The sequence below is a fragment of the Ziziphus jujuba genome, chromosome 10 (assembly GCF_031755915.1).
Source record: "Ziziphus jujuba cultivar Dongzao chromosome 10, ASM3175591v1".
In the NCBI taxonomy this organism is placed as follows: Eukaryota; Viridiplantae; Streptophyta; class Magnoliopsida; order Rosales; family Rhamnaceae; genus Ziziphus; species Ziziphus jujuba.
The window spans coordinates 3,392,398-3,406,412 of NC_083388.1; the positions used below are offsets into that span (position 1 = coordinate 3,392,398).

Consider the following 14,015-nt stretch of genomic DNA (forward strand, 5'->3'; position numbering starts at 1 on the left):
AATCCACAATCCTTCGTTTTGAAGGAGCTGAAACTAGATCCCCAGGTATGATTATCATGCAAAGACTTCATTTCTTCATCCATGGCCTGTTTCCACTTCCTTGCTGCTGTAGACCCCATAGCTTCCTTATAATTCCTAGGTTCATTGTCTGAAAAATCTTGAAAACCAACCAAAGCATATGCAATGAAGTCAGCATAGCTATATTTTCTGTTTGGTATCACTTTTCTCTTCGTCCTATCTCGAGTCAACAAATATCTAGGTGAAGTAATTGTTTTGGATGGTGAAGAAGCCTGTTGCACTTACTTTTCATTATCCGAATCTGATTCTGTCTGCAGTGGAGTTTCATCTTGATGAACATCTGATTCATTATCCTTTGAGGAACCTCTTTCCTGGTGATCTGGTATATTATCTTCAAGTACATGTAGCTTTACTTGTCTAGTCTCAGCTTGTTGCTTATCATCAATACCTGCACTGTTAGTGATCTTGCAAGGCATAATATTTTCATTAAAAATCACATCCCTACTAACAATGACTCTAAACCCTTTACTTTCTTTATCCCAGAGTCTATGACCCTTAACCCTTTGAGGATACCCTATGAAAACACATTTCAAAGCTCTTGGTTCAATTTATCCTCTGATTGGTGTGCATATGCTGCACAACCAAAAACTCTCAAGTGGTTATAGTTTGGCATCTTCCCTGACCAAACAAACTCTGGTAATTGAAAATTGAGTACTGTAGAAGGAGACAGATTTACAAGGTGCATAGAAGTCATAACTGCTTCACCCCAAAACATCTTTGGTAGACCCGAGGATACTAACATACACCTTACCTTGTCTAACAAAGTTCTATTCATCCTCTCAGCAACACCATTTTGTTGAGGAGTATGTCTTACTGTTCTATATCTCAAAATGCCTTGAGTTTTACAAAAATTATCAAACTCCTTATTACAAAACTCAAGTCCATTATCAGTCCTTAACGGCTTCACAGACCTGTTGACCTGTTTTTCAACCAACAACTTCAACTCCTGAAATCTACTAAAGACCTCATCTTTTGTTTTTAACAAGATTACCCATACCTTCCTAGAACAATCATCAATTATGAACATAAAGTATCTGTTTCCACTTTGAGTAGAAACTTTAGCAGGGCCCCACAGATCAGCATGAATATAATCAAGCATAGACTTAGCTCTATTTGTACTTAAATTGAAACTAAGTCTGTGTTGCTTACCTAAGATGCAGTTTTCACAGAAGTTTAGTTTGCTTATCTGATCTTTACCAAACACATTTTGTTTATTCAAATAATACAAGTCCTTTTCACTAATATGTCCTAATCTATTATGCCATAATACAGTATTATCAACAGGAGTATGAACAAAAGTATTACAAGAATTAAAAACAGCTTCACCAAGCAAGACATATAAGCCATTTTTCTTAATACCCTTAAAAGCAACAAATGAGCCCTTTGATATTCTCATTTTTCCATTTTTAGTTTTAGAAATATAATTATCATCATCTAGCATACCAAGAGAGATTAAATTTCTCCTTAAACCAGGAACATATCTTACTGAATTAAGAGTTCTGGTGGTGCCATCATACAATTTAAACTGTACATTACCAATACCAACTACCTTGCATGAATGGTCATTCCCTAAAAGGACCTGTCCTCCCTCATACTCTTTATAAGAGTGAAAGACATCAAGAACAGGACACATATGAAATGAGCATCTTAAGTCTAGAACCCATTCTGACTTGTTTTGCTCACTGTCAGCAACAAGGACCTCCCCAGAATCTTCATTAGAAGAAACAACAGCAAGATCACCATTTTCATGGTTCTTGCTTTTATCATCTCTCTTTTTCTTATAACAAAACTTCATAATATGGCCTTCTTTCTTACAGTAGTAACATTTTCGACCCCTTATTCTAGACTTAGATCTAGAGTGGTCTCGGCTCTTCCCCCTAAAGTCAATATTTCCAAAATTCCTAGTGGCACTTCTACCTCGAGCACTAAGCCCTTCACTCTTTGATTCAGACTTTAATTCTATATCCCTGAACTTTAAGGAACTGACCACTATATCCAAAGACAGAGAATCACGACCATACTTGATGGCATTCTTGACATCTCTAAAAGACTCAGGCAGAGAATTTAACAAAATTACAGCATTATGTTCATCACTGAACATAACTTTGCAATTAGCCAGATCCAAAATTATTCGATTAAACATGTCAAGATTAGAGTCTAAATCCTTAGAAGTATCCATTTTAAAGCCAAAGAATGGTTCTAGTAACAAAATTCGATCTGGAAGAGACCTTACAAAATAAAGCTGTTCTAGTTTGTTCCACATCTAAGAGGTAGTTGTTACCTCATCTACCTTCCTCAGAACACTATCCAAGAGATGCAGGATGATTGTACTCAAAGCAATCTCGTCCATCTCCAATCTCTTGTCCTCTGGAAGATCAGCAGAGAATGACCCGTCAATGGCTCTAGCAACTTTCATCTGCACGAGGACGACCCTCATCTTCTTCCTCCATATTAGAAAATCCCCTTTGCCATTAAAGATCTCCACCTCTATTTTCGAAGCCATTGTTAACTCTTCAAGAAACCCAAGATTCTGAGAGTAGAATCTTGCTAAACACACTCAAAAGATCCAAGAAAACCTTGCTCTGATACCACTTATTGTGGAATTTAGAGAACAAGAACAAAAACAGCAAAGAACACACAACATGATTTAACGAGGTTAGGCCAAAGAATGCCTACGTCCTCGTGCTCAGGTTCTATGAGCTTCTGCTATTTTATTATGTGTTGAGGAGATTACAAGCTTGCAGGTTCTACAATGGTGATTCACACAGAGAACACCCAAGAAAGACCAACCCGCTAGCCCCTTTTACACCCTCTCTCAGATTATTCACAAAGTTTCACAAAGAAACTTACAGAACTCTTTTAGGAATTGAAACAACAAAGAAAGAACAGATCTCTTTCTCTCTCACAAACCCAGAAAAACAACTCACAAAGAAGGTTCTGCAACTCTGAATTTTCTACTCTCTACAGAGAAGAAAAAGAAGTTAAAATCTGGTGTATATTAAATAGCCTTTTAACTCCCTGTTATAACCAACCTAACCACTGCACCTGCATTGCACGTGTTTTAGTTAATTAAAACAAACTTCAAAACGTTGTCATTCCCTTTTGAAGTACTTAAACCCATCAAAGAAACGCTGCCGTTCCATCCTTTTCTTTCTTTATTTGAGAGCAACAGTTCAATCACTGAAGCACAGCTGAACTCTATTTCTTCAGCTCTTGAGGATTAATTCCTCACACGAACCAATAAGGAAATCTTCCATGTAACTTGTTATCGCCAACATTTAAGACTTCCAGCATAGAACAGTTGAGCAAAGACATTGGCAACGATCCTTCAAACTGGTTGCCATTCAAGTTCAGGCTTCTCAAGATGGTTTGAAATGATTTAGGTATTGAGCCTTCAAATCTATTCATCCTTAGATTTAATATGGATAGATCATAGCTGAAATCTCCAAGACAATTTGGAATCTTACCAGACAGATTGTTGTAGGACAAGTCAAGAACTTGGAGTTGTTCTAGATGACAAATCGATGATGGAACCTCCCCGGTAAGCTTGTTTCTGGAGACACAGAAGAATGTTGCATGGAAAGGTGGAATAGGAAGTTTTCCTTCAAGTAAGTTGCCATGAAAATCTAGATGCCCTATTCTCTCCCAAGGAAATTGATGAATTTTTGTCAAATAGTTGTTTGAAAGAATCAAATATTCCAATGATTCCTTACCAATCTCATAAAACCAGTGGGGGACTAGGCCATGGATTTTATTGTTGGAAAGATCCAATCTTTCAATGTTTGCAAAAGCCTTTAAAACAGGAGGGAATTCTTGGATGTTATAGAAAGACAAATTCAGATAGGTAACACTAGGAAGTGTAAAGTTGAAATGGTTGGAAGTATTCAAAGATAAAAGTCCATTACCAGAGAGTTCAAGCGATTGCATATTTTTTAGCTTTGAAAACATGCCTATCTCCACAACTCCACTTAGACTATCTGATGAAAGCATCAAAGAAGCCAGGTTCTCAAGTTGGAAGATGAATCTAGGAATAGGTCCCTGTAGCTTATTATTAGTTAAATCTATGGTTTGCAACGAAAAACTTTTGGTTTCACTAATATTACAAGTGAGTAAGTTGTCTTTAGATTTCAATGTTGTAAGGATGGTAAACTAAGAAGCCAAAGAGGTATTGTCCCATTTAGAATGTTAGAAGACAAGTCAAGTGTACCTAGCTTTGAAAGCCCAGATGCATATTCAGGGAAAGGACCTGAAAGCTGATTAAATGAAAAATCAATTTTGGAAAGTTGAGTTAGATTGAATATTGATGAGGGCAGCTGACCTATGAGTCTATTTCTCCCTAGTGATACATAAATCAGTTGACTCAGGTTCTCAAATGCATCAGGAATTTGGCCTCGGAAATCATTTTCTTCAAGGATCAAATATTCAAGCTTGGCAAGGTTTAAGATGGAGGCTGGAATCTTACCACTGAAATTGTTGGATTGGATGTTAATCTGAGTAATCTGTGTAAGATTCCCCATTGACATGGGAAGCAACCCTGTGAATTGGCAGATGCTAAGATCCAGGTATTTGAGAGAAGTAGTCCTGTTAGATTTCGGTAGTGAGCATGTTAGACCAAAGTTTTCCCTCAAATCTAGATGCTGGAAGTTTGGTAGATTAAGAAAGTAACAGCTGGGAAATTCCCTTGGATTGCAGTGCGACCGAGATTAAGAGAGGTCAAAGAAGATGAGAGGTTCATTAACAAACTAGGATGGATCAAATTCATACCTACAAAGTAGAGAGAAAGTTCTCTCAATTGGGTTAGGTTCCGAGCAAAAGCTTTGTAAACAGATGTGTTAAGTCCTAGGCCATAATTGCGAGAGAGATCAAGTGAAACCAATTTGGTTAGATGAGACAAATCTAATGGCATGTTCCCTAAAAATGATGAAGTTGATAGGTTAAGGTGTGTGAGATTAGAAAACCTACCAAACTTTGGAGAGATTTCAGACTCACGGAAGTTATTATAGGCAAGGTTGAGCCTTTGAAAGTGAGAAAGGTTGAAAAGGCTACTATTGGAATGGATGGAACCATAAAGCCAACTGCAGCTGAGGTCAAGACCAATGAGGTTTCCTGTCCCATCCTCACATGTCACACCATCCCACAAGCAGCAATCCACATCCTCCTTCCATGAATCCGTCTTCGGATATGGCACTTTGTGTTCTTCATTGCAGTCCTCGTACAAAATTTGAGAAGTAGAGAACGTGTTCTTGAATTGAAGCAAAGCAAGTTTTTGATCACCAGGGCACAATGTTGCATCATGTGAAGAATAGAAAGGAGATGAGGAACAAGTAAGTTGAAATCTGGAGAAGAAGAAGATGAAGATGGGGAAGCATAACAATTTCATTGCATCTACTATAAATAATAAAAAAATTTATTATATGTGTTTAATTTATTGTTGATGAAGATGAGGATTTGGATAATTAGTATATATAGAAGAATTCTTACATGTACAAAATGAGTGCTTCATGCAATAATGTGATCGAGAATTTCCTACTTTAGAATCATGTGTCTACTATTTCTAGTAATGATAACATATTCAAATTGGTAAGCAGCCCCTCAACGGCTTGAATTTTGGTCCTATGTTCAGACCCATGACTTGAATTTTTGATGTGCAATTGTATAAGATATTTGTTGATACATGGTTAGTCAAAAATTAATTATTATCTTGATCTAGTTAACTGTGTTTCAATTGATTACTAAAGGGCCAACATACAGTAAATTTCTTGGCTGCTTCTATTCAAATAAAAAGTGAGATAAAAAGACCATATTACATGTGGACTAGAGCCTTGGAAAATTATAATCTGCTTTAGACTTCATTAAAAGGAAAGGAAAAACAGAGAATATTTTTTTCTCAAATCAAGTCTGGTATTACCGTATTAGAGTATTTTCTCAAATCAAGTCTGGTAATACCGCATTAGAAACTCTTTCTACAAATAAAAACAAGTAAAATATATAAAGCATTCGCAAGTAGCAAAGGAGTAGTAAAGAAAATAGATTTGAAATGCACGTCGGGCTAACAAATTTGCACACATCAAATTCTCTAACCTCAAATTAAACTTGAAAGATTTCAATTTGTCTGGCTTCCAAAACTGTTACTTATTGACCTAAATGATATTTCACATGAAGCTATAAACATAAATCGTGTTGGGATTAAACTTTTTTTTTTTTCCTCCTTTATTAAATATGACAGATTGGAACTAACGGTGCCTTCTTTTTCAAGTTTTGTGATCCTTTTTCTAAGCCAATAACATGAAATTTAAAGACTCAAAACCACAACTTTCTGACATATTTGGTGCAAAAGACAAAATTTCGACACATCATGATAAATATCAATGCCGACTTAGCTCCCTAGAAGAATCTAGAGTTATCTTGTTTTCTCTTTAAAAATGGAGAACAACTAGTGCCTTGGAAGTGGTGAGAAAAATATCTATAATTAAATATTTCTAGAAGTATCCACAACCGACTTTCTCTTCTATAAATAGGTGATGATGTATAAGTTAAGTGTCATGTCCATAGCAATAGAAAAAAGAGAGAGTGCTGTACGTGTGAGTGTGAGTGTGTGTCCTTTAAGTGAGAAGAGTGTGAAAAGGTGTTTTTTGTCCTAGTGTAAGTCAAAAATAAAGTGAGTGTGAGTGTGTTAGTGTGTGTTGCTCATTTGTGTGAGTGAGTGTGTTGCTCTCTTTATAGGTGAGAGTGTACCAATTGTTTTATATTAATAAAAATCAATTTTCTTGGTTTCTCCTTTAGTCCTCTGTCTCCAACATTTTTGGTATCAGAGCCTGGTTGGTCCAAGTTCAACTTTGTGGGAGCTTCTTGTTCGTGGTCACGCAGTCAAGACTAAGTTTACGTAGTGCTGCGGGAATTTCCAGCAACCATAATGGGAGACCTTCAAGTTGGTGGAGGTATTAAGAAGCTCAACAGTCAGAATTATGGCACGTGGTCAACTTGCATGAAGTCATATTTGAAGGGCCAAGATCTCTGGGAGATCATAGCTGGCAGTGAAGTCGAGCAACCACAGGATGCTGAGGCTTTGAAGAAGTGGAATATCAAAGCTGGTAAGGCAATGTTTGCCCTTAAATCTACAGTTGAAGAAGAGATGTTGGAGTACATACGGGATACTGAAGTGCCAAAAGAGGCCTGGGACACGTTTGCAAGACTCTTCTCAAGGAAGAACGACACAAGGTTGCAGCTTCTCGAGAGTGAATTACTGTCAACAACACAGCACGACATGACAATCCAGAAATATTTCAACAAGGTAAAAACTCTTAGTCACGAAATTACTGAGTTAGATCCTAGTTCTCCTATTACAGAATCTAGAATGAGGAGAATAATTTTACATGGGTTGAGACCCGAATTTAAAGGATTTATTTCAGCCATTCAAGGTTGGCCAGTCCAACCTTCATTGATTGAATTAGAAAATTTACTTATTGATCAAGAAAATATAATCAAACAAATGGCTGGGGTCTCACTAAAGAGCGATGAAGAAGCGCTCTTTAGCGGTAGAAGAAAAGGCCGACCCAAACAACAAAAATTTAATAAGGTAAATCAACATGGAGAAGATTTTAGAGGAGAACAAAGGAATAATAGAAATAGACAACAATTTTTAGAAAATAAAAGAAATAATGGACGATTTTTTGAAAATAAAAGAGATGATGGAAGATGCTTCAACTGTGGAAGAAAAGGACATTATATTAAAAACTGTAGACTAAGGAAGAAATTTACAGAAAGTAATATAATTATCCCAGAGCCTCAAAATAATATAAGTGAAGATGAATGGGATGTTGAAGCATCTTTGGCTACTGCTGAGCTCATGGATGGCTCAAGTTCAATGCAAGAAAGGGAAACGGCACTCGCAGTGGTTATCCCTAGACGCATTGATTATAAAAATGATTGGATTATAGACTCTGGAAGTTCAAATCATATGACGGGAGATAAAGAGAAGCTGCAAAGCATGACAGAGTATAAAGGAGGGTGTATGGTGGTGACGGCAAATGACTCAAGATTGCCGATAGCTCACGTTGGTAAGGCAGCAATCATGCCTCGTTTTAGTTGCCATCAAGTTCAACTGCAAGATGTCTATCATGTGCCAGGAATGAAGAAGAATTTGCTGTCAGTAGCTCAACTAACATCTTCAGGAAATTATGCATTGTTTGGACCTGAGGATGTTAAGGTGTATCGAGACCTTAAAATCTCTGGTACACCAACAATGAAGGGGCGGCGATTGGAATCTATCTATGTGATGTTAGCAGAGTCTGCCTACGTAAACAAGACAAGAAGGAACGAGACATCAGACCTTTGGCACGCACGGTTAGGACATGTCAGCTACAAAAAGTTGAAGGTGATGATGAAAAAGTCAATGCTCAAGGGTCTTCCCCAACTCGACGTCAGTGTCGACACAATCTGTGCAGGATGTCAATACGGCAAAGCACATCAACTACCATTTGAAGATTCAAAGTTCCAAGCAAAAGAGCCTCTGCAACTCATTCACTCTGATGTCTTCGGGCGTATCAAGCAGTCATCAGTTGGAGGCATGCATTATATGGTGACATTCATTGACGATTTTTCAAGGTACGTCTGGGTTTTCTTTATGAAAGAAAAATCTGAGACCTTTTCAAAATTTAAGCAATTTAAGGAAAAAGTAGAAAGAGAATTAGGCAAAAGGATACAATGCCTACGCACAGATAATGGGGGAGAATATACCTCAAGAGAATTTATACAATATTTAAGAGAATACAAAATAAGACATCAATTGACGTGTCCAAATACTCCGCAACAAAATGGTATTGCGGAAAGAAAGAACCGACATCTTGCAGAAACATGTCGGAGCATGCTACATGCAAAAAATGTTCCAGGAAGATTTTGGACTGTGTGCATGAATACAGCAGCTCATGTGATTAATAGGCTCCCTCAAGCAAAGTTAGGATTCCTCTCACCCTTTGAAAAACTATGGAACATAAAACCCACAGTAAGCCACTTTCGAATCTTTGGCTGTGTTTGCTATGTGTTTGTGCCTTCTCACTTACGCATGAAGTTTGATAAGAATGCGATAAGATGCATTTTTGTCGGATATGATAGCCAAAGAAAAGGGTGGAGATGTTGTGACCCTAATACTGGACGATGTTATACTTCACGAAATGTGGTGTTCGATGAAGCATCTTCTTGGTGGGCACCTCAAAATACAGAGTTGCCAAATTCAAAAGAGATTGAGGTCAAGCTGCAACAAAATATGGGGGAGCAAGAATATGAAACATGCCAGCCAACAAATGAAGGAGAAGACCAGCCGACTATAGCAGACGAGCCTACGATATCATCTCAAAGTCCCTGGCGGTCTGGTGTACATCAAGGAATACCAGAGAACATCGGGTCGAATCTTCAACAAAATGACGAAGAGACAACTCCACAACCAAGAAGATCGAGCAGACAACGAAGACCAAATCCCAGGTACGCTAATGTAGTAATAACAGAAATGGAGGATATAAAAGAACCTACATCATATGAAGAAGCATCTAAATATCATGAATGGAGAAAGGCTATGGAAGAAGAAATTTCTGCATTAAATCAAAATCAAACTTGGGATTTGGTGCCTAAACCTAAAACTGTAAAACCCATATCCTGTAAATGGGTTTACAAGATAAAAACTCATCATGATGGATCAATTGAAAGATATAAAGCTCGTTTAGTCGCACGAGGATTCTCACAGCAATATGGACTAGACTATGATGAGACGTTTAGTCCAGTAGCAAAGATCACTACCGTACGTGTTCTACTAGCACTTGCAGCAAGTAAAGACTGGAAGCTGTGGCAAATGGACGTGAAGAATGCCTTCTTGAATGGAGATCTAGACAGAGAAATTTATATGATACAGCCAAAGGGTTTTGAAAGCAAAACTAATCCAGAGTACGTGTGCAAGCTAAGGAAGGCACTTTATGGTCTAAAACAAGCTCCGCGGGCATGGTACGGTAAGATTGCAGAGTTCCTTCTTCAAAGTGGATATATAGTATCTTCTGTAGATTCTAGTTTATTTGTGAAGACTGAAGGAACAAAACTAGCAGTAGTGCTAGTATATGTGGATGATTTAATTATCACAGGAGATCATGAAGATGAAATCTCTCAAACAAAGAGAAATTTATCAGTTCGCTTCCAGATGAAGGAACTTGGGGAGCTCAAGCACTTCCTTGGACTCGAAGTTGACCGAACAGAGAAAGGTTTATTTCTTGGTCAACAAAAATATGCAAAGAATCTATTACAAAAATTTGGAATGTTGGACTGCAAGCCAATATCAACTCCAATGGAGGTGAATGCTAAGCTATCTGCATATGAAGGAAAAGACTTGGAAGATGCTACTATGTACCAACAATTGGTAGGAAGTCTTATCTATTTAACACTGACGCGACCAGATATTTCATTTGCAGTTGGAGTTGTAAGTCGGTATATGCAAAGTCCAAAGAAACCTCACTTGGAAGCAGTCCGACGAATATTAAGGTACGTTAAAGGCACTATAAACTTGGGGCTTCTATATAAAATAGGAGAGGAATGCAAGTTGGTTGGTTACTGTGATGCCGACTATGCTGGAGATCATGATACACGACGATCGACTACTGGATATATATTCAGCCTTGGTTCAGGAGCAGTATCTTGGTGCAGTAAAAGACAACCAACTGTGTCTCTATCAACTACAGAAGCAGAATATAGAGCAGCTGCTATGGCAGGCCAAGAAGGTATGTGGTTAAGACAACTACTTAAAGATTTACATCAACAAGTTGACTATGCAGTTTCTCTCCATTGTGATAACCAATCAGCAATACAATTGGCGGAGAATCCGGTATTTCATGCAAGAACAAAACATGTGGAGATACATTATCATTTTATCAGAGAAAAAGTACTGCTAGAAGAAATTAAAATGCAACACGTTAAAACAGAAGATCAAGCGGCAGACTTATTCACTAAAGCACTCAATATTACCAAGCTTACAAAGTTAAGAGAAATGCTCAACATGGTGAATAGAGAATCAATCAAGAGAGTCGACATTGAGGGGGAGTATTGATAAATATCAATGCCGACTTAGCTCCCTAGAAGAATCTAGAGTTATCTTGTTTTCTCTTTAAAAATGGAGAACAACTAGTGCCTTGGAAGTGGTGAGAAAAATATCTATAATTAAATATTTCTAGAAGTATCCACAACCGACTTTCTCTTCTATAAATAGGTGATGATGTATAAGTTAAGTGTCATGTCCATAGCAATAGAAAAAAGAGAGAGTGCTGTACGTGTGAGTGTGAGTGTGTGTCCTTTAAGTGAGAAGAGTGTGAAAAGGTGTTTTGTGTCCTAGTGTAAGTCAAAAATAAAGTGAGTGTGAGTGTGTTAGTGTGTGTTGCTCATTTGTGTGAGTGAGTGTGTTGCTCTCTTTATAGGTGAGAGTGTACCAATTGTTTTATATTAATAAAAATCAATTTTCTTGGTTTCTCCTTTAGTCCTCTGTCTCCAACACATCAAATTCTCTAACCTTAAATTAAACTTGAAAGATTTCAATTTGCTTGGCTTCCAAAACTGTTACTTATTGACCTAAATGATATTTCACATGAAGCTATAAACGTAAACCATGTTGGGATTAAACTTTTTTTTTTTTTCTTTCCTTTTTCCTCCTTTATTAAATATGACAGATTGGAACTAAGGGTGCCTTCCTTTTCAAGTTTTATGATCCATTTTCTGAGCCAATAACATGAAATTTCAAGACTCAAAACCACAACTTGCTGACATATTTGGTGCAAAAGACTAAATTTCCAGACCGACATACTATCCGCATCTATTTCTCAATTTTATAAGCGGTCAAAAATAAAAAATCAACCCCTTTTTTTTTATTCCTTTGTGGGGAATTATGTGACAATCTATTGCCCTTTATTGAAGATTATTATATATATTTTAACAAATCATTTAATTTACAAACCATAAAAAATTCATCATCATCATGTATGATTCGAATCCATATTTTTATGGATACAGATAAAAATGCTCAATTATTTTTTTTTTTAATGATGAGTATAATCCACGCGGCATCTATCGTACCGCCTCTTGTTTTTTTCAATTGATGTTTAATATTGTATACCGAAAACAATAAGTGTATATAATTCAACTTTTAATATCTTCTCTTTCCACATGATTATAATAAACTTTTTTGTATTTTTATTCACCATGTGAGTTGCATCCCCACTATGATAATCCTCCATTAAAAACAAGTATTTTCAGAGGCCCAAATACAAAATTTACAAATTTCATTTTTTTTTTTTTTGGGAAATACAAAATCTACAAAATTACTGGAACAATTCCCCTAATCTTGGCAAAATGGTGGTAGGACTTCACCTTTTACTGAATCAAGTTATAGAGCGGAGGAATGCAAACTAAATAGCTTGTTCTATAATTGTTGGATTGGATGTTAATCTTACCACTAAAATTGTTGGATTGGATGTTAATCTGAGTAATCTGTGTAAGATTCCCCATTGACATGGGAAGCAACCCTGTGAATTGGCAGACCCTAAGATCCAAGTATTTGAGAGAAGTAGTCCAGTTGGACTCCGGTAGTGAACATGTTAGACCAAAGTTTTCCCTCAAATCTAGATGCTGGAAGTTTGGTAGATTAAGAAAGTAACAGCTAGGAAATTCCCTTGGATTGCAGTGCGACCGAGATTAAGAGAGGTCAAAGAAGATGATAGGTTCATTAACAAACTAGGATGGATCAAATTTATACCTACAAAGTAGAGAGAAAGTTCTCTCAATTGGGTTAGGTTCCGAGCAAGAGCTTTGTAAACAGATGTGTTAAGTCCTAGGCCATAATTGCGAGAGAGATCAAGTGAACCAATTTGGTTAGATGAGACAAATCTAATGGCATGTTCCCTGAAAACGATGAAGTTGATAGGTTAAGGTGTGTGAGATTAGAAAACCTACCAAACTTTGGAGAGATTTCAGACTCACGGAAGTTATTATAGGCAAGGTTGAGCCTTTGAAAGTGAGAAAGGTTGAAAAGGCTACTATTGGAATGGATGGAACCATAAAGCCAACTGCAGCGAAGGTCAAGACCAATGAGGTTTCCTGTCCCATCCTCACATGTCACACCATCCCACAAGCAGCAAACCACATCCTCCTTCCATGAATCCGTCTTCGGATATGGCACTTTGTGTTCTTCATTGCAGTCCTCGTACAAAATTTGAGAAGTAGAGAACGTGTTCTTGAATTGAAGCAAAGCAAGTTTCTGATCACCAGGGCACAATGTTGCATCATGTGAAGAATAGAAAGGAGATGAGGAACAAGTAAGTTGAAATCTGGAGAAGAAGAAGATGGAGATGGGGAAGCATAACAATTTCATTGTATCTACTATAAATAATAAAAAAATTTATTATATGTGTTTAATTTATTGTTGATGAAGATGAGGATTTGGATAATTAGTATACATAGAAGAATTCTTACATGTATAAAATGAGTGCTTCATGCAATAATGTGATCGAGAATTTCCTACTTTAGAATCATGTGTCTACTATTTCTAGTAATGATAACATATTCAAATTGGTAAGCAGCCCCTCAACGGCTTGAATTTTGGTCCTATGTTCAGACCCATGACTTGAATTTTTGATGTGCAATTGTATAAGATATTTGTTGATACATGGTTAGTCAAAAAGTAATTATTATCTTGATCTAGTTAACTGTGTTTCAATTGATTACTGAAGGGCCGACATACAGTAAATTTCTTGGCTGCTTCTATTCAAAGAAAAAGTGAGATAAAAAGACCATATTACATGTGGACTAGAGCCTTGGAAAATTATAATCTGCTTTAGACTTCATTAAAAGGAAAGGAAAAACAGAGAATATTTTTTCTCAAACCATTTCTAGAAGGAAAAACAGAGAATATTTTTTTC

General features: G+C 36.9%; 1 protein-coding gene across 1 annotated transcript; it reads right to left on the reverse strand.

The window, feature by feature from the left end:
* Positions 1-3,306: 3,306 nt before the first annotated feature.
* LOC107410489 (receptor-like protein 33) lies at positions 3,307-5,458 on the reverse strand. The gene is made up of 3 exons (XM_060811931.1): positions 4,847-5,458; positions 4,286-4,715; positions 3,307-4,139 (listed from the first exon to the last, which is right to left on the reverse strand). Exons 1-3 carry the CDS (start codon positions 5,456-5,458, stop codon positions 3,307-3,309), a joined length of 1,875 nt encoding a protein of 624 aa, XP_060667914.1.
* Between the last annotated feature and the right edge of the window lie 8,557 nt (positions 5,459-14,015).